The following is a 21,344-nucleotide window of genomic DNA, read 5'->3' as shown; positions in this document are numbered from 1 at the left end:
TGGCAGTTTTTTTTCCTTTTCTTTCAGGTGATAGCGGTTAAGCGCCGCTTGATTCAATAAGATTAATGATTGTGGTAGATCCGCTGGATCCAAACATTTCCCCGTCCACAGCTGCCATTAAGGCAGAGACAGAAAAATCATCTTCCATTAAGAAGAGAGTTTAAATGTTAGCACCATCTGCCCAAGGTTGTCTTCTCAATGGCCTTTGTTGTTTCAATGGCCGGTAATTTTCCTGTCCTGTCCCCTCTGTGGCGAGCTTTCTGTGGACAGCAGTTAACAGAAAGAGCCTTTCACTGTTAGCTCAGAGGGCCTTATGTTAAAAAAAAAAAAAAAAAGGGAAAATCTAAAGTGAAAAGCTTCTGTCTTATAAATGAGCCTCCAGCTGTTCTACAGTAACTGAACTGAATGCGGGTTGAAGGGGTCAATGCTTATCTTCCTGTCCTGTCAAACAATATTGGAATAAATATGAAGGATATCTCTATTCCTACAGGTATGTATAGAAATCATTCAGTTTCAGATAAACCAATTTTATTACAGCGTCATAACTGAGCAGTTGCTTGTTAGCTAACTTAAGCTAGCAGAGCCCCATGATGGATGGTCTTAAAAACAGTATAATGTTAGATATTTAAAGCGTATTAAATATATTATTTGGAGTTGACAACCAGCTGTTCAGCTGTTTTATGTCACGAAACAAACAGCCCAAAATGTATTTTTTTTCCTGATGTTTAAAGAACGTATTTTAGTTGGGAAATGGAAAAAAGGGACTTAAGAATTAGAGGTTTCCACCATTACCACCAAATCCAAAATGGCGGCCTTCCATAGAAAGGTTAGAGAAAAGAATTTCTGTGTCATTAAATCAACCAGCTACGATGGAGAATTAGGGCCAGGCTAGGGATTTTTTTCGAGAATAAAGTTGTAACGTTACGAGAATAAGGTTGTACAATTACGAAAATAAAGTTGTAAAAGGAATAGTCATAAAATTACAAGAATAAGGTCGTAACAATGCTAGAATAAACATTACTTAGGCTCCTGGCCTGTCAAACCATATTGGAATAAATATAAAGGATATCTCTATTCCTACAGGTATGTATAGAAATCATTCAGTTTCAGATAAACCAATTTCATTACAGAGTCATAACTGAGCAGTTGCTTGTTAGCTAACTTAAGCTAGCAGAGCCCCATGATGGATGGTCTTAAAAAACAGTATAATGCTAGATATTTAAAGCGTATTAAATATATTATTTGGAGTTGACAACCAGCTGTTCAGCTGTTTTATGTCACGAAACAAACAGCCCAAAATGTATTTTTTTCCTGATGTTTAAAGAACGTATTTTAGTTGGGAAATGGAAAAAAGGGACTTAAGAATTAGAGGTTTCCACCATTACGACCAAATCCAAAATGGCGGCCTTCCATAGAAAGGTTAGAGAAAAGAATTTCTGTGTCATTAAATCAACCAGCTACGATGGAGAATTAGGGCCAGGCTAGGGATTTTTTTCGAGAATAAAGTTGTAACGTTACGAGAATAAGGTTGTACAATTACGAAAATAAAGTTGTAAAAGGAATAGTCATAAAATTACAAGAATAAGGTCGTAACAATGCTAGAATAAACATTACTTAGGCTCCTGGCCTGTCAAACCATATTGGAATAAATATAAAGGATATCTCTATTCCTACAGGTATGTATAGAAATCATTCAGTTTCAGATAAACCAATTTCATTACAGAGTCATAACTGAGCAGTTGCTTGTTAGCTAACTTAAGCTAGCAGAGCCCCATGATGGATGGTCTTAAAAAACAGTATAATGCTAGATATTTAAAGCGTATTAAATATATTATTTGGAGTTGACAACCAGCTGTTCAGCTGTTTTATGTCACGAAACAAACAGCCCAAAATGTATTTTTTTCCTGATGTTTAAAGAACGTATTTTAGTTGGGAAATGGAAAAAAGGGACTTAAGAATTAGAGGTTTCCACCATTACGACCAAATCCAATATGGCGGCCTTCCATAGAAAGGTTAGAGAAAAGAATTTCTGTGTCATTAAATCAACCAGCTACGATGGAGAATTAGGGCCAGGCTAGGGATTTTTTTCGAGAATAAAGTTGTAACGTTACGAGAATAAGGTTGTACAATTACGAAAATAAAGTTGTAAAAGGAATAGTCATAAAATTACAAGAATAAGGTCGTAACAATGCTAGAATAAACATTACTTAGGCTCCTGGCCTGTCAAACCATATTGGAATAAATATAAAGGATATCTCTATTCCTACAGGTATGTATAGAAATCATTCAGTTTCAGATAAACCAATTTCATTACAGAGTCATAACTGAGCAGTTGCTTGTTAGCTAACTTAAGCTAGCAGAGCCCCATGATGGATGGTCTTAAAAAACAGTATAATGCTAGATATTTAAAGCGTATTAAATATATTATTTGGAGTTGACAACCAGCTGTTCAGCTGTTTTATGTCACGAAACAAACAGCCCAAAATGTATTTTTTTCCTGATGTTTAAAGAACGTATTTTAGTTGGGAAATGGAAAAAAGGGACTTAAGAATTAGAGGTTTCCACCATTACGACCAAATCCAATATGGCGGCCTTCCATAGAAAGGTTAGAGAAAAGAATTTCTGTGTCATTAAATCAACCAGCTACGATGGAGAATTAGGGCCAGGCTAGGGATTTTTTTCGAGAATAAAGTTGTAACGTTACGAGAATAAGGTTGTACAATTACGAAAATAAAGTTGTAAAAGGAATAGTCATAAAATTACAAGAATAAGGTCGTAACAATGCTAGAATAAACATTACTTAGGCTCCTGGCCTGTCAAACCATATTGGAATAAATATAAAGGATATCTCTATTCCTACAGGTATGTATAGAAATCATTCAGTTTCAGATAAACCAATTTCATTACAGAGTCATAACTGAGCAGTTGCTTGTTAGCTAACTTAAGCTAGCAGAGCCCCATGATGGATGGTCTTAAAAAACAGTATAATGCTAGATATTTAAAGCGTATTAAATATATTATTTGGAGTTGACAACCAGCTGTTCAGCTGTTTTATGTCACGAAACAAACAGCCCAAAATGTATTTTTTTCCTGATGTTTAAAGAACGTATTTTAGTTGGGAAATGGAAAAAAGGGACTTAAGAATTAGAGGTTTCCACCATTACGACCAAATCCAATATGGCGGCCTTCCATAGAAAGGTTAGAGAAAAGAATTTCTGTGTCATTAAATCAACCAGCTACGATGGAGAATTAGGGCCAGGCTAGGGATTTTTTTCGAGAATAAAGTTGTAACGTTACGAGAATAAGGTTGTACAATTACGAAAATAAAGTTGTAAAAGGAATAGTCATAAAATTACAAGAATAAGGTCGTAACAATGCTAGAATAAACATTACTTAGGCTCCTGGCCTGTCAAACCATAGTGGAATAAATATAAAGGATATCTCTATTCCTACAGGTATGTATAGAAATCATTCAGTTTCAGATAAACCAATTTTATTACAGCGTCATAACTGAGCAGTTGCTTGTTAGCTAACTTAAGCTAGCAGAGCCCCATGATGGATGGCCTTAAAAAACAGTATAATGCTAGATATTTAAAGCGTATTAAATGTATTATTTGGAGCTGACAACCATATAAAATACCCCATCACATTTGTTCTGGTTGCCTCTGTAAATATTAAGCTTTTCCAAATACAGCCGCTTTAGTTTATAATAAAGCTGTAGTTTAACGCAGCGTTTTCAGCTGTTTTATGTCACGAAACAAACAGCCTAAAATGTAATTTTTTCCTAATGTTTAAAGAACGTATTTTAGTTGGGAAATAAAAAAAAAAGGGACTTAAAAATTAGAGGTTTTCACCATTACTACCAAAGCCAATATGGCGGCCTTCCATAGAAAGGTTAGAGGAAAAACATTTCTTTGTCATTAAATCAACCAGCTACTAGTAAAGTCGTAACATTACTAGAATAAACATTACTTAGGGTCCTGGCCTGTCAAACCATATTGGAATAAATATAAAGAATATCTCTATTCCTACAGGTATGTATAGAAATCATTCAGTTTCAGATAAACCAATTTTATTACAGAGTCATAACTGAGCAGTTGCTTGTTAGCTAACTTTAGCTAGCAGAGCCCCATGATGGATGGCCTTAAAAACAGTATAATGCTAGATATTTAAAGCGTATTAAATGTATTATTTGGAGTTAACAACCATATAAAATACCCCATCACATTTGTTCTGGTTGCCTCTGTAAATATTAAGCTTTTCCAAATACAGACGCTTTAGTTTATAATAAAGCTGTAATTTAACGCAGGGTTTTCAGCTGTTTTATGTCACAAAACAAACAGCCCAAGATGTATTTTTTTTTCCTGATGTTTAAAGAATGTATTTTAGTTGGGAAATGAAAAAAAGTGACTTAAAAATTAGACGTTTCCACCATTACCACCAAATCCAATATGGCGGCCTTCCATAGAAAGGTTAGAGAAAACGTTCCTTTGTCATTAAATCAACCAGCTACGATGGAGTATTAGGGCCAGGCTAGAGATTCAGTCTTTTAGCATCAAATTATGATCATCAACTGGAGGTTTGGATCTACTTTTCCCCAAGGGATTGTTTGAGCTTCACACTGAGCAAGGGATTCATCATCTCCACAAGAAACCGTTCAAGTAGCGCAGGAAATCTAAGTGGCAGTCAGCTCCTTCGTTCCTCAAGTAAACACCTCAACCTGGTTAAACCCTGTCCGCCCTCCAACAAGCAACAGCAAGTCTATTACTGGAACAACCCACACCAACTGTTGCCTTTATTCCTTTTTTTCAAATCAAGGACACAAATTTCCAACTGAGCCTGAATTAACCGCTGAATCTTCCCCTTCACTTTTCAGTCCCGGTTCGCCAGTGTTCAGAGCAGCACTGGACTCCTCTCTACCAACTCACAATAAACCTGTTAAACCTTCCCCTGGTCTCCCAGTTTGGTTTTTCTGCATGTGGGTCAGATCTTTGGATAAAATCATGACACTTTCTTTCTGAAACGGGTCGTGGTATGATGACTTCATTGTTCTCATTTTATTAATTCATTCTGGTAATATTATGACTTTGTTCTCATATTTAAAATAAAATAAAAAAATCTCTAGCCTGGCCCTAATGCTCCGTTGTGAAAAAACCTCAATGAACAACTGAATGAACGTGTTTTGTTGGATCAGTCCATGAGCCTCAGTTTGAATAGAATAGCAGAAATAGTCTCTGCCATTCAAACTTTGCATGATCTCTTGTTTTTATATCCCAACCTCAGACACCAGAATCCAGGTCGCCTGATTAACCTGCTGCAGTTTGCATGTGAATCAGTGTCTGCATCATCTGGAGTGATGTTTCATGCAGACGACAGCACGCTGTCCTTGGACAGTCTGTTTTTTGAGAAACCCATCGTGCATGAGGTGTAAGTACATCCGGCTGCCCCACATAATCCCAGGTTTTCTCGGAAATGACCCTGAACTGTGTTTGACAGAAGACCAATGGCGCCGGAGCACAGCTGGTGGCAACTGGAGGCACCGCCACCGCTAACTCATATTCCAGCCACTACGGAAATACAAGAGGAGGCTGAATCTCTCTCTGCCTTATATGGTATGCTCTGAATTATTCAAAACATTTTCACCTAGTTTGAATAAAATGCTTTGCATCAGTTGTTGTAGAAACCCTTAAAGTTTGGCTAGTTATTGATCATGTTAATGAACTTGAAAGTTCTTTACTTATATTCACGTAAACATCAGCATTACATTTCAGTAATGTCACCTCTCAACCACTGGCGGTTGGTGGAGTTTTTTCCATGGGGGCGCTATAATTTCAAAATAGACGTTTACTAGAAACCAATGAAATGTATATTAAGGTATCACACCAGTATATTTACATGAATGCCAGCAAAAGAAAACTAAAGGCTACTTGCGTAACCCCAGTTCTCAGAGTAGCACGAGGGAGATGTCTCACTATGGGATGCGACACTTGCCATATTCCTCGGAAGCTTTTATCTCATTTCGTTAATCCTGATTGGCTGTTGTATGCAGAGATGGGAAGTAACGAAGTACAAATACTTCGTTACTGTACTCAAGAAGATTTTTCTGATATTTTTACTTTACTACTTATTTTTATGGCAACTTTTTACTTCTACTCCTTACATTTTTACACAAATATCTGTACTTTCTACTCCTTACATTTTAAAAAAATTGGCTCGTTACTTTAGTTTTGAGTCATTTCAATGGAGTTACCGTTATTATTTTTCACGTCATCAATACCAAATTCAATCTAATTGGATGGGAATCTACGTTGCATTTGACGCACCACTACAAGATGTATCGACAGATTCGGCGGTATTCATTGGCGGCAAATCATTGCAGATTGGTGGCGGTGGCGTTAGCATAGCAGCATGGACGACGAGATGATTGAAAATGAACACAACGGAGATCTAGTCCTATTGGAAGACATCCATTTAAAATGTAGGCAACGGCATGAAAAAAGTGGTTTCTACTTTTACTTTTATACTTTAAGTAAATTTACAAGCCTGTACTTTGTTACTTTTACTTGAGTAAAGAAGTTTAATCAGTACTTCCACTTTTACCAGAGTATTTTTTAACACAAGTATCTGTACTTTTACTCAAGTACGGAAAGTGAGTACTTTTGACATCTCTGGTTGTATGATAATTGCCATCATGGCTTCATGTCAAGCTGCTGCCTACCTTTTCTGAAGCAGGAAAAAGACTAAAACAAAGTGAATCCAGTAGAACTTTTTTATTGCCTACCTGGAATGGGTGACAATAGTTGAAGAAACCTTTGGCCCAACAGTGCTGGATCGGGGCTCCACCCGATACTGGTATCAGTATCGGCACAACATTACTTGCCAGACATCTCATATCTAACGACCTCCAGCAGTCAGCACTGGGTGCCTTTAATTTTCTGATGAAAATGAAAAAGAGAGATCATATCTCTCCTATCCTGGCTTCTCTTCATTGGCTTCCTGTTAAATCCAGAATAGAATTTAAAATCCTCCTTCTCACATATAAAGCCTTAAATGGCCAAGCTCCATCTGATATCAGAGATCTGATTGTTCCTTATGTTCCTAACAGAGCACTTCGCTCTCAATCTGCAGGTTTACTAGTGGTTCCTAGAATTTCTAAAAGTAGAATGGGAGGCAGATCTTTTAGTTATCAGGCTCCTCTCCTGTGGAACCAAGGGTGTAACTTTGTGATGAAAGTTGGTGGGGACACTTGGGTGGGGGCTCATGGACCTACAGTTACACTTTCATTAGGATACTTTTCCAAAAATGAGCTCAAACATATATTTATTGAATGCTTTCCTATTGTTGAGAACACAAGAGAACCATAATACGCTGATATTTATATTTATAGATGTTTTTTGAGATGTCTTATAGTGCATTACATATATAGGGCCCAAAAACATAAATGCATGAAAAAAATAATTAATAAGAGCCGATTCCAATGCCAAAATTGATATATCACGCATCCCTAGAAGTACAATTTCAATTCCATCCAGAAAAAATTGGATATGTTGCATTTTAATTATAGCGTTGCATTTTTTGGTAAACTTTCTGGTAAACTTGGAGATATATTGTATTGCTTTTTGCATATCCCAGTAAATCTGTTTTACCTTTAAATCTGCAGCTCTCCCTACTTCTCTCTGTGCTCTGTTTAAAAAGATTTATGAACCTCTTTGCCAATATTATGATGCCAGAAACAACATTTGTCTGTTCAATAAGAAAACGTGTGAATTTTAAGCTGTAACTGGGAATCATTTTCCTCTGAGAATCCAAGCTTTTTTAACTACTAGTAAGAAGAAGTCCCTTTCTACCTTTAAGGCTAGGCTTAAAACTTTCCTTTTTGATAAAGCTTCTAGTTAGAGTGGCTCAGGTTATCCTGATCTATCTCTATAGTTCTGCTGCTATAGGCTTAGACTGCTGGAGGACATAGGGACCCCTTTTTCATCATTCTGCTTCATTCTATCTCTATTCTCCCACTCTGCAGAATCTGTTCAAAGGGAGTTTTTCCTCTCCACTGTCGCTACAAGCATGCTTAGTGTGAGGGATTGCTGCAGAGTCAATGAGTCGATGCAATCAGCTGGTTTTCCTTAGATAGAAAATTTTTAATCAATCTGACTGGATGATCTGGTAAAGTATGTTGTGAATCTGTGTTATAGAAATAAACTGAATTTAATTCTTTGCAACAACTCCATAAATGTCCAGGTTTTATACAGAAACCCAAAACATCCCCGCCTCCTTTACAAGAACTCCAGGCCTATTCTTCTGCAGGCAGTCGTTTCTACAGCAGCTATGATGAGGATGCAGGATATGAGGAGGCTGAAGGTGGGGTCACCGGCAGCCCCAGCGGGTATGACGGTTGCTGGGGCGATGCAGAAGGTTACACTGAAGGGAACTTTCTGAGCGGCAGAGATGGAAGTGAAACCCAGCTGGAGTCTCGTCATGCAGCCGTCGGCGGATCCCACCCTGGTCCACCTTTAAGAAGAAGGCAAGTGTTAACATTTTAAAAATAGATTTGTTAGTTTTGTTTCGTTTAAGCTCATTTTCGTTGTGGCCTGTTGGTATTTAAAAAAAACAAACAAAAAAACATAAAAATAATTAATTTCCTCCAGATAATTAATTTCTTTTTGTGGTTGGACTCGGTGCTGCCACAAGATGCTGTTCACCACAAACCAAAATAATAGCTTTTCAAGATGATGCAAAGTTAAATCTGATACTGTTACCATTAGTTATAAAACTAAGAAAATGAAGTGTACACTGCAAAAACGATCTGAAAATAAGTAAAAATTTCTTGAATCATGTGTATTTACCCTTAATTTGAGTAGATAAATAAGATGATCTGCCAATGGAATGAGTATTTTTACTCTTAAAGCTGAAGTCTGTAAGTTTTTAAAAATCACTTTTTTGTCATATTGGCTAAAACTGTCCCTATGCCCAGACAGCAGTACATTTGATATGTAACCTGTGAAAAAAACAGCTTCAATTGGTGCCGCCTACTGCCTGTATTTCAATCTGGAAAGAATAATTTGGGACGAGTCAAAACAACCAATCACAGCCAGAGGAGCGTCTGATGGAGTGTCAATCACAGCTCACACACGCTAAATCCCAACCCCCCCCCCCTTCTGGTCGCATGCGGTAGCCGCGCAGGTGCTGTGAGAGGGGTGGAGCTTGGAGGTGGGGCATGAGTGAAGCAGAGAGGGTGGGGGAGTGGCGTGAAACCTGTTTTTCTTCAAATTTTCAGTCGAAGTCCGCTCTCTTCTCAATGTTACAGACTGCAGCTTTAAAATAAGATATTTAGATAAAATGCACTTGAAATAAGACAATGCAATTGTGTTTTCTTATTTTAAATGTAAATTGTCTTATTCCATTGGCGAAATGTTTCTTTTACCTCCTCAATCCAAGAACAAATGCACTTATTTTAAGAAAAAATGACCTATCTAGGTTTAGATTTTTTGCAGTGTACGCGGTGTAACCGTTCCTTCTCCTTCTTCACTTCCTGAAGTTCCTCTTTTTCTCCTTCCTCCCGCCACAGCTTGTTTAAGAGTCCTGTGCTGAGCAGCGCTTCGTCAGCCGACGTTGAACTCACGAGCGGCGGTGCTAGCAAGGAAACGTTTCCACCTCAAACTCCCTGCTCCACCATGTCTCCCCTACCCTGCCTCCCTGCTCCTCTGGGCTCCTCTGCAGCGAACGTCCGACCCCTGCAGCAGGCGCCAGGCGCTCAAACCCTGGTCCGGACCGCAAAGAGAGCCTTGGTCCCTCCCATGACTCCTCAGCCGCTGCACATACAAGGTGCAATGACATAGACACACAGGATGTATCAGTTGAAACTCCTTTTTCTGCCAAGCTCTCCACTCCAATGAATGTCACATGTGAAACACATGTACCCCATGTGAAATTAACATGTGTAAAAGCACATGGATACGTACGGATTTGGACCATTTCCTGTTAAAAACATGTGATTTACATGTGGAAACGAGATAAACATGTGAATCACACATGATACACTTTCAATTATACATGTGAATTTGAAATGTTTGATATTGAAAGCACATGTGAAAAGTTACATGTTTTCATGTTACATGTTTTCACATGTGGAAAAGAGATGAACATGTGAATCGCACAGATAAGTCCATGCATACGTGTGGATTTGGACCATTTCATGTTAGAAGCACATATGATTCACATGCAATACACTATTTTTCACATATGAATTACATGTGAAAGCACATGTGCCTCACATAGGAATCACATGTGAAACATATAAAACACATAAATCACATGTCCCTTTTACATGGAACGTTCCATATCCATACGTATAAATGGACTTTTCTGTGATTCCTAAACATCAGCTCTCGTGTTTCACATGTGATTCAGCTTCATAGGATGAATATTTAGTCAAATATGAATGTGAACCTCAAATGTTTTGTAAGGTCATATAATGAGGCATCATCACCATAAGTTAGGTGGTGTGCATCCTTTCAAATAAAAAACAGATCCTCGACACTCTACACCAGAGGTCACGGATTAACAGACTGCGGTCCGGATCTGGACCCAACCTGATTTAAAACATTTATAAATTACTGCATGTTGTCCGACAACAGTGACTAACTTCCCTTGCTCCTCTTCTCCTGTTAATACGGTAAAGCCCTGGGGAGCGTCCGGCTCCAGGCTGCACGTGATCCAAATGAGCCAATGAGCTGTCAGTCTGGGTTGCTGCTGCTGCTACTTTTAGACACAGCAGGCAAACCTGTGGCGAGCCGGGCGATGGGAAAGAAGGAGAAGACCATGAGAAAAAGAGAGCAGAGAAAGTGTGGACTGCTGGAAGAACTGCGGTGAACTGCTGAAAGAAAAGTGAAATGGCGTGCTCAAAGATGACCCTGCACATTTAGAGGATGTTTGGCTCAACCTGCTGCTGTGAAGCAGGATTCTCCACCATGAACAGAATCAACAATAAATCTGGATCCAGGCTCAAAATGAGCTCCTTGATATGTGCTTGAGAATGGCTTAGTCTCCGGTTAAACCCAGGTTTAAAGCCTTGCAGGGCAGCCTAAAGCCCACTGCCAACATTAAGACAGAAAAAAGAAAGAAAAGAACAAACGATCAGTTCAGGGGTTTGAGAAAATATGGGAATCAGGAAATTATCTATAAACCAAACTGAATGATTGTTGTTCCTTACTTAAAAAAAAACAATTTTGATTTTAAAATAGAAAATGTTTCTATTTCTTTTTTTTTAATATTTTTTCATTTAAAAAGTCAATTTATAACATGGATACAAAAAAACCTCATTTTATTTCCATGTTAAATTCTATTTAATGTAACGGATTATAATTAAAAATGTCTCCAGACCTTTGCTGGTTGATGATTTTCTTTATTCGGACCCTGCTGGTTATTAATTGGTTACCCCTGGTCAGCAGGCTCAATTACAGACATGACTCAGTTCAAACGCCAGTAAGTCAGAAACCACATTAAGTTCAGAGCTGGAATTTGCCATTTAATCTATAGTGATATAAATAATTTCACATGCAGAATTTTAGCTGGATCAAGAGAACCAGGCTCAGTGTGAGCGGCCATCTGCTGAGGCCCACTGGGGTTCAAGGAGACAGAAGCAGACATAGAAAAAGAAGCATAGATACAAAAGGCAACTGTCAACCAGCTCCACAGGCGGCCCCGTCCAGGAAACACACAGCCAGGCAGACGAGCTCCGAGCCAGCTCCCATGTCAGAGGATGAAGAGAGCACATCCAGTTAGTCACAGTCAGAGAAACAGGACTACACTGGAAAACAGGCCAAGCTCCAACATCTAGAAACAAAGGTGTTGATGGCAGCAGCACAGCTGATATTTCTCTCCAGGATGGAGTCACAGCCAAACAGGAACAGACCAGATGAAGCTACTATGAGAAAAAGCAGAGAGAGCAGAACGTTAGAGATTGAACTAACAGATTCTGCAGAGTGGGAGAATAGATATCTTTCAATTGTTTCAGATCTCTCAATCACAATAAAAAAAATACAAATACTGTCATATAAATAAGATAATGAAGAAAAGCAAATGTAATTTTTGATTTGTTTCCATTTCAGGATCTTCTCCCTCTGAAGTTTTGCGACCAGTTTCAGAAATACGTATCCTTTTTCTCTGAAAGTTGAATGACGTCTGAAAAGCCTGAATCTTTTTACAAGTTGGACAATTTCCTTAAAAAACGCACAACTCAGCGGTTAAGTTCAGATCCATCTTCAGCGAGTTTCCCTTTTTTAATTACGTTCAGTCCAAAGCTTTGGATGATGTAAGGATAAAGACCAAAAAAAAAACAGCAATATTATTGATTTAGAGGAATAAGCTAAGATTGTGACTATGCTGGTTTTGCTTTGTCTGCAGGTTCTTTACACCAATAAGAACTTTGTGGCCTGCGCTCCCACTGGGTCGGGTAAAACGGTTCTGTTTGAGCTCGCCATCATTCGCCTGTTGATGGAGACACCAGAGCCCTGGAGAAACGTCAAAGTTGTATATAGTAAGAATTAGAGACGCACCAGTAGATCAGACAAATGCCATTTATCTCATTCTATGCGATTGGCTCTGATTGGTTAAAGCAAGGCTGGGTAACTTTGAGCCACTGGGGCGACAGTGGCGTTGGATGTAGGAGATTGCTCTGAAATCGAAGGATTGACGGTTCAAGCCCTGACTCCGACTTTCAGTGTCGTTGTGTCCTTGGGCAAGACCCTTCACCTGCATTGTCTACTGATGGTGGTCAGAGGGCCCGGTGGCGCCAGTGTACGGCAGCCCCGCTTCTGTCAGTGAGCCCCAGGGCTACAGTGTAACTTGCCACCATCAGTGTGTGCGTGAATGGGTGAATGAATGTGGTGTAAAGCACTTTGGTCAAGTCTCCTAACTTGAATAAAGGCGCTATATAAGTACATGCCATTTACCATTTACCACTAGACCTGTATCTTCTAGGTTTAACCCCCCTGAAAGCAACTGGCAATTAGATATAAGACCAGTTTGGACCAGCAGATTGAGAAGTCCTTAAAGGAATAGTACACCCAAACATGATTAGCCTTCATTTTCTACTCCCCCCCATGCTGAACAACACTCTGGAGTACTTTTTTGATATCTCAAATGCATCTGGAGATCTGGGAGGCTTCTTGCTGTCTGCTGACATTCAAATAATGGAGGTCTATGGCGCCCGAGGCAGAAAGGTCCATAAAAGTCCACAAAAAACGTGTCAATATTCCTCCATACTGCTCGTCCAATGTATTCCAAGTGTCCTGAGTGGGTAGCGTCCAGAATTTACTCGAAACGAAGTCATTTAGAATGTTTTTAGAGCATAAACAGTAGTGTATAGGATTTCCTGAAAGCGCGTTCACGACTCTACGGAAGCCGGCAGACCAAACCAGATGAAAGTGCGCATTCAGCTCGGCAAAGAACTCATGCTCTTCCTCAACACTGAAGTCCTCAGACATTTTTCTTTCGTTGTTTCTTTCTTTGCACAGGTAAACAGCACATTTCTACGCTTGCATTATCGGCAGAGCAGACGCTGAATGCGCACTTTCATCTGGTTTGGTCTGCCGGTTTCCGTAGACTCGTGAACGCGCTTTCAGGAAATCCTATACACTGGATATGCTCAAGACTAATCACGAAATTTCAGTTAATATCCATGTTTTCAAAAGCCGCAGCAGGCAGAATGACTTCCGGTTCAAGGGTCAAACGGCGCCGTCGTCCAATCAGCGATGTCTCATGTTTCCCACTGGTACCTACCTTTTCCGGTAGTTTATGTAATTGTGTTTTCCTTAATGTAGTTGCGCTTTTAGATTTGTAGTTGCAGTTTGTCCTTCAGGGCCACCGTACTTAAGCCATTAGGGACTTTTATAATTAACATTCTGCATGTCTAGAAATGTATTACAGATCTCCATATTCCTATTGTTGCTGGTCAGCGTTTGTATTATTTTGACAATGAAATTATGTATTTCAGATATCAGAAATACATTTTCAGTCAAGCTGATAAATGTCAAAACAACCCCTTAAAGTATGTAAACATTTCTATATATATATATAATTTGATTCTTACTAGTAATTTTCGTTTAGTTTTTTTTACTTTCTTAAATTCAGTTTCAGCTGGAAAACTTCAATTTAGAAAATCTGTTATAAAAGTTCCGTCCAGGAATGTGATTTTGACAAGAAAGAATTATATTTCAGTGATCTACAAATGAAACAAAAGAGAGAAGTGGTTTCAATAAGTGTAAAAACGGCCTGCCATAGAGGACTGCATCTAAACTTCAGCAGTAATCTTCTCCTTCGCCATCTTCCCCTCCTTTGCAGCTGCAGCGCTGCTTCCCTGTCTTTTAAAATCATTTTCCATTTTATTTGCATTTCTGCATTAAAATCTCTAGTTCCAGTGATGTAAAATTGGCACTTCTGATTGCCTGTTGCCATGGTGACTAATTGAATCTGGGCTGCACTGATAATGGCTTTTAATACTTGTTACGCACATGTTCAACTATAAGTCGACATAGTTAAAATGGATTAAACTAATTCATAGCAGCTGTTGTGAATCTGAAACTTAAGAGTTCCCGACTTTAGGCTAGATCAATTTAGAGTTTGGGATTTTAGTCTGAGTTTGTTCGACCGACTTCGTGAAACGGACCCCTGCTATATCTTTGATTTGAAAAAGCGCAATTTGAAAAGGAGTCAATTTATAAAATTCAATCTGAAAACAAATCCAAATATGAAATAAAATGTTGAAAAAGGAATATAAAAATATATTTAGAAAATATATAGAAAAATATATCAGTGCCTGTTAAAACAATTGTTTTTATCCATCCATCCATTATCTGACACACTTTATCCCTGCTGGGGTGGCGAGGGGTGCTGGTGCCTATCTCCAGCTGTCAATGGGCGAGAGGCGGGGTCCACCCTGGACTGGTCGCCAGTCCATCTCAGGGCAACACAGAGACAAACAGGACTGTGGGAGGAAGCCGGAGTAACGGGAGAGAACCCACGCTCAGAGAGAAAATGCAAACTGTTTGGGTGTTTTTATCACCTCTGCTCAGTTATAAAAAAAACCTGAAACAATAAACGGACACATGGAGGCGCGTCTTGTGAACACACTCACTGTTTTCCTCTCACCAGTGGCTCCCATCAAAGCTCTCTGCAGCCAGTGTTACGACAACTGGAGCAAGAAGTTCGGCCCCCTGGGTCTGACCTGCAAGGAGCTGACGGGCGACACAGAGATCGATGACTTCTTCGAGATTCACGACTCCCACATCATCCTGACCACGCCTGTGCGTTCTGCAGCTCTGCATCCAAATCGAGCTAGTGCAACAACAGAGAACCTTTTTACATTTCATTCACCGTTTGTTTCCCATTGCAGTTAACTCTGTGTTCATTTGTGTTTGTTATCTTGTTTATTTATTAGGAAAAGTGGGACAGCATGACAAGGAAATGGAAGGATAACTGTTTACTGCAGCTTGTGAGACTCTTCCTCATTGATGAGGTCAGTGTGTGATGTCAGCTGCGTCACTTTCAGAGGTGATAAGTGTCGTCCGATAGAAGGTAGATAATCTTGTTCACTGTTAGAAAAAATCGCATATTAGACAAACTGGTCTCTGGCTTTAGCATGTTAGAAATGTTTATAACCGTTTCTATGTATTTTATTTAGTATTGAAGTCGTAGGGAAGACATTTTTAAATGTCAAATCATTCTGGCTTAAACATGTATATAAATATAATCTTTATCAGATTATATTGTCTCAAAAATTAGAAAATTTCTATAAAAAAAAAAATCCTGTCTAAAAATCTGTTTTTAGAATCAATTATTGTTGTAAAACAAATGTTAGCTAAAAATCATTAAATGAGGAGCTCATTAAATTAGTTGTCCCCCATCTAACCCCACAGCTGAATAAAATCCTCCATGTTGTGCGTGTCTCTGTTGAAGTGAAGCTCCAGTCTTATTCTGGCTTTAACGCTGTACTTCCACAGAACCATGGCATCAAGGTGAGCTCCTTCCTGCAGTCTGTCTCTGTGGGATAATAAACGGCCAATCCAACTTTTGGCTTATTTTCCCTATTCTGGCAAACTCCTCCTATAAAAAAGAGCATTTTTAAAAGCCGTCCCAAAAGAAAAACACAAAATAAAATGCTAAAAATTGTTCTTCAGTCTTGTGCATTCCATAAAAACATGGAACATATTTTCAGACAGACCGCAGAAATGACACTCGTTTAATACACCCTGATTATTAACCCATAAAAACAGTTTTTTAACTACCTCCTTTTCAGAGACATAGACAGGTATGGGGCATTGCAGGCTAACAGAGAAGCCAAACGACCCCCATTCCAAAGGGGGGGACCCGTTCTTCCGTTTCTATTTGCATGTTTTTTAAACTAAAACAAGACTTTGTTGGGCTGCTGGATAAAACCTGGAACTAAACGCTATTTCTGACATTTTGGATTGAAAAATCTTCCTGGATGGGAAACTGTTTGCGTAAAATCCTCCACTGGAGATCACCAATGGGCGTGTATAAAGGTCTCCACTTAGGGCTTTTATATAAAGTTTTTCTGTCCAGATGCAGACCGGACGGTTCTGAAGGTGTCGTTGGTTTATTGCTTTTGTGCTAAAGAGCTTTCTGGTCCATATTGGATAAAACCATTCTCTGTAGGTCAAGGCTGGAGAGCAGAGGTTCGCTTTCCTGAAAACAACTAAAATGAAACAAAATGGAAAAAATCAAAATCAAAGTGTAACTGATAAAATAAAAAGAAACTTAAAGAGAAATCCACAAAGGGCAGAATCATGACAAACTATTTCAGCCATAATGTTATCGTGATTAAAACAGGCTAAGGCAGGCAGCTTTGATATTAATTAGTTTGTCCTAAAATGTGTTTCTGATATCTGAAAGGCCATATTCCCATCTTTACTGGTCAGCATTTGTATTATTTTGACTATGAAGAAGTGCATTTCAGATATCAGAAATAAAGGAATTGAGTCAAGCTGATAAATGTTAAAACGGCCACTTAAAATGACTAAACATTTCTAGATTATATAAAACTTAATTCTTAGTAGTACAATTATGTTTTTTTCAGTTTCTGAAATTCTGTTTCTGCTGCAAAAATTTAATTTACCGTAGAAAATATGTTATTACAGTTTCTATGAGCAGGTAGATTCGGATCATGAAGAATCGATTTTAGTGATCTACAAATTGAACAACAGAGATAAGAGTGCTTATAATAAATGTCAAAACGGCCTGCCATAACAATCGTTTGTCACTTTTTAACATATTGGAGGACTGTCAGTCACAGAATGGTTAGCAAGCAGCGTCACCGGTCAGCATGCTTTACTAAGCTATATCTTAACCAGGGGCGGCCCAAGGCATAAACAAAATAAGCTTATCCTTCACCTCAACTGACAGATGCTCACATTAAGCAATAAAATACTGTTGTTAACGTCCTGCAGACCAATAAAAACGCGTCTTTTCTGACTAGTTCAGCGGAAAGCCCGCCCCCAGAAGTGAAGAGGATGTGGAAAGAATTCAATCCATCAAACTCAATCTGAAAAACAGACATTTTAAGAAACAAACTGAAAATATGAAATAAAAAAAAGTAAATAAGAAGTTTAAAATATTGTGTAAAAAGTATTGAAAAAAAAAAACTAAACCATAAAAGAAAACAGTAAAGTTACTCTCTAAACTAGAGGTCACAAATTAGCGGACCCAACCTGATTTAAAAATGAATAAATTACCGCATGTTGTACGACTGGGCCACTATAAATGTGTTTCCAGGTGCACGTGGTGAAGGACGCCACCCGTGGCGCCACCTTGGAAGTGGTGGTGAGCAGAATGAAGGCGGTGAATTCCTACAGAGCATCTCAGAGCCCAGAGGGAAGCTTCACCATGAGGTTTGTGGCCGTGTCGGCCACGGTCCCCAACGTATCAGACGTAGGTGTCTGCGACAGATTCCCTTTGCTGTGAGATCAGACATAAAATGGCGACTGACTCCAGAACCGCTCTGCTTCCATCAGATAGCAGACTGGCTGTCCAACGGGAGCGAGCCTGCTACGTTTCTGAGCATGGACGAGAGCCACCGTCCCGTAAAGCTGAGAAAGGTGGTCCTGGGATTCCCCTGCAGCGCAACGCAAACAGAGTTCAAGTTCGACTTGTCACTCAACTACAAGATGGCTAACATCATACAGACTTACTCTGACCAGAAGCCCACGCTGGTGGTGAGTAGACCAGTTAAAAGGATTAAATAAATGTATACAGCAGATTACATAGAGTCAGGAGGGACGGACATGCAGATACCGACACACAGAGGTGTCAACAGGAATCATTTTATAGAAGATAAGTATCAACTTTAGCCTTTTACTCCAGTAAGTGTAAAAGTACCATTTTTAAAACTACTTAAAGTATAAAAGTAAAAGTAATGCAGGAAAAAATGTTAAGGACAGAAGCTTTACTACTATAAATTTTTTTTTTTTTAGAATAAAGTCGTAACATTACGAGAGTAAAGTTGTAATTTTAAGAGAATAAAGTATAAAGTCATCATTCCAAAAGCATTTAAAGACAATTACAAGGTGGGCTTTCTATCACCTGAAGAACATTTCCAGGATTAAAGGACTAATGTCTCAGCATGATCTGGAAAAACTAATCCATGCATTTATTTTTTAGTCGAATTGATTACTGCAACAGTGTTTTCACAGGTCTGCCTAAAAAGTGGATCAGACAGCTGCAGCTGATCCAGAACGCTGCTGCCCGTGTCCTCACTAAGACTAAGAAAGTAGAGCACATCACCCCGGTTCTAAAGTCCTTCCACTGGCTCCCTGTATCTCAGAGAATAGACTTTAAAATACTTCTGTTAGTCTATTAATCTCTGAATGGCTTAGCACCTAAATACATCACAGACTTGCTATCAGTGTATCAACCCTCCAGACCACTCAGGTCTTCTGGCTCCAGCCTGCTCTGCAGACCTAGAACCAGAACTAAACATGGAGAAGCAGCATTTAGTTCCTATGCTCCACTTATCTGGAACAAACTTCCAGAAAACTGTAAAAGTGCAGAAAGCCTGAGTTCCTTTAAATCAGGACTTAAAACATATTTGTTTAGGATTGCCTTCCACTGTTCTAGTTAAACAGTTCAACTGAAACATCATTAGTTCAACTTTTTTATTTTCTTTAGTCCAACAGTTTTTATTATTCTTTTTTGTTTCTGCATTTTCTATTTTATTTTTTTATTTTTTCCCCTTCTTGCTTTGATTCTGATTTATCTTCCTGTATTTTAATCATGTAAAGCACTTTTCATTGTCTTTGTACTGAATTGTGCTATACAAATAAATTTGCCTTGCCTTGCCTTGCCTTGCCTTGCCATCATACAACAACCCGTTTCAGAAAGAAAGCTTGGAGCTCCGCCCAGCAGATGACGTCAGACCAGCTCCACCAATCAGCAACCAGAGTCCACTTTGACATCCTGCCCAGTTTGATGCTGCTAAAATTTCCTTATTTGTCAAACTGATGCTAAAGTATAACTTCCCATGATGCTCCACATTCCTCATTTTAGGGAAGACAGTTCTTTTTTTAAGAGTTGTCATAAAAAACGACTTTATTCTCGTAATTTTTCTTATTTATTCTCATAATGTTATGACTTTATTCTTGAAATGAAATAAAAAAATATTTAGCCTGGTCCTAATACTCCGTCGTAACTCAACTACCCTATTAAAGGAACATTTTTCTACATTTCTGGATGATAACTACCTTAGACTTAATTTTCTTAGTTTTATAACTTATGGTAACAGTCAAATTTAAATTTGCATCATCTTGAAAAACTGTTAATTGGTATTTAAAAAAATAAAAACCATGAAAATAATTAGTTTCATCCAGACAATTAATTTCTTTGTGGTTGGACTCGGTGCTGCCCCAACTTGTTGCTCAGCACAAACCAAAATAAGTAGTTTTTTACGATGATGCAAAGATAAATGTGATGCTGTTACCATTAGTTATAAAACTAAGAAGTCTAAGAAAGTTATCGTCCAGAATTGTAGAAAAATGTTCCTTTAATGGAGTAGAGCAGTAAAGCTTCTGGAATTAACAGTTTTCCTTCATTACTTTTACTTTTATACTTTAAGTTGTTTTAAAAATGACAGTTTTACACTTTTACTGGAGTAAAAAGCTGAAGTTGATCCTCTAACTTCTATTAAAGTGTTTCTAAACAGCAGGATTTATACTTCTACTAGAGTAATAAACATTAATACTGGTGCAGCGGATTGTTTTTTTTTTACTTTTTTTTAAAAAACTGTTAACAGTAAAAAAAAAAAAAAAAAAAGCTAATAACATAAATCCAAGCATAACTGAAAACCCGAGGTGAAACCTAAGCAGAATCAAATATTCAAGAATAGTAGATCATGACAATTATTTCAAGGATAATTATTTTTTTTACCTTGTTTTCTGTTTTTGTTCTTATTTTTCTGACGTGGTTTAGTTCTGCTCAACCAGAAAAGGAGCTCAGCAGTCGGCTGCGGTTCTGGCTAAAGACGCCCGATTCATCATGAGCTACGAACACAAGCAAAGGTGCAGTTCTTTCCCCCCTGGATTAATCGTTCAATAACAATATGGCGGTTCTGTTGGCCTTATGAGATCTGACTGACTTTGCAGGTTGATGAAATATGCAAACTCCATCCTGGATACAAAGCTCAGAGGTAATGCATATATTTAATACTTTCACAGGTTTGGTGGTCTGCTTTTTAGTAAATGCAGATCCAGTCTTTGATAAATTTAAAGCACTGACAAGTTCTGTTCATTGCAAAACTATTCACACCATTTGAACTCCTCCACAGTTTATTTACAACCACAAACCTAATTTAAAGGTCATAGCTACAACTCTTTAATGTTATTTTCTTTAAAAGAGCGCATACTTGCAGAAGGTCCATAGTGCCTCACGATGAATTATAAAGTTTTCTGAAAGAAATAAAAAAAATGCTTATATGAATTGTTTTGATTTCTGCAATAAAGGTTGGAGGGTTTAAAATATATACATGTTTACTTCTGGTTATGAAGGCACTTATTTAACCCCCCCAAAAAATTGTGTTTGGCTTATTTTCCAGATCTGATGATGTTAGGAGTTGGTTACCACCATGCAGGCGTTGACTTGTCTGACAGGAAGCTGGTAGAAGAAGCTTTTACCCTGGGAGACCTACCTGTCCTTTGTGAGAGCAAACATAGATGACAGGGAAAAAAAACATTTTTTATTTTTTTATGACTCAGGAAATGTTAATGTATCTGTTTTTTTTTAAAGAAAATTATAACAGGAGATGAACCAAAAGATGAAAAATTAATGTTTTTTTTTCC

The 21,344-nt window shown here is 38.3% G+C and overlaps 1 protein-coding gene across 1 annotated transcript in view; it reads left to right on the top strand.

Annotated features, from left to right (window-relative positions):
* The first annotated feature begins 8 nt into the window (after positions 1 to 8).
* Positions 9 to 21,344, top strand: part of hfm1 (helicase for meiosis 1) — a 58,199-nt gene continuing 36,863 nt past the window's right edge. Inside the window, exons 1-15 of the mRNA XM_038302482.1 lie at positions 9 to 490; positions 5,284 to 5,427; positions 5,497 to 5,612; positions 8,239 to 8,521; positions 9,566 to 9,822; positions 12,108 to 12,149; positions 12,240 to 12,310; positions 12,403 to 12,535; positions 15,151 to 15,302; positions 15,437 to 15,514; positions 17,791 to 17,946; positions 18,030 to 18,230; positions 20,479 to 20,567; positions 20,652 to 20,695; positions 21,101 to 21,202. Of these exons, the coding sequence (XP_038158410.1) occupies positions 5,357 to 5,427; positions 5,497 to 5,612; positions 8,239 to 8,521; positions 9,566 to 9,822; positions 12,108 to 12,149; positions 12,240 to 12,310; positions 12,403 to 12,535; positions 15,151 to 15,302; positions 15,437 to 15,514; positions 17,791 to 17,946; positions 18,030 to 18,230; positions 20,479 to 20,567; positions 20,652 to 20,695; positions 21,101 to 21,202 (1,795 nt within the window). The 5' untranslated portion in view covers positions 9 to 490; positions 5,284 to 5,356. The remainder of the gene's footprint in view (positions 491 to 5,283; positions 5,428 to 5,496; positions 5,613 to 8,238; positions 8,522 to 9,565; positions 9,823 to 12,107; positions 12,150 to 12,239; positions 12,311 to 12,402; positions 12,536 to 15,150; positions 15,303 to 15,436; positions 15,515 to 17,790; positions 17,947 to 18,029; positions 18,231 to 20,478; positions 20,568 to 20,651; positions 20,696 to 21,100; positions 21,203 to 21,344) is intronic.

Source organism: Cyprinodon tularosa, unplaced genomic scaffold, assembly GCF_016077235.1.
Source record: "Cyprinodon tularosa strain WSP-4 unplaced genomic scaffold, ASM1607723v1 ctg490, whole genome shotgun sequence".
Lineage (NCBI taxonomy): Eukaryota > Metazoa > Chordata > Actinopteri > Cyprinodontiformes > Cyprinodontidae > Cyprinodon > Cyprinodon tularosa.
Note: the sequence above shows the minus strand (reverse complement) of the source record. Positions and strands in the feature narration are given on the sequence as shown.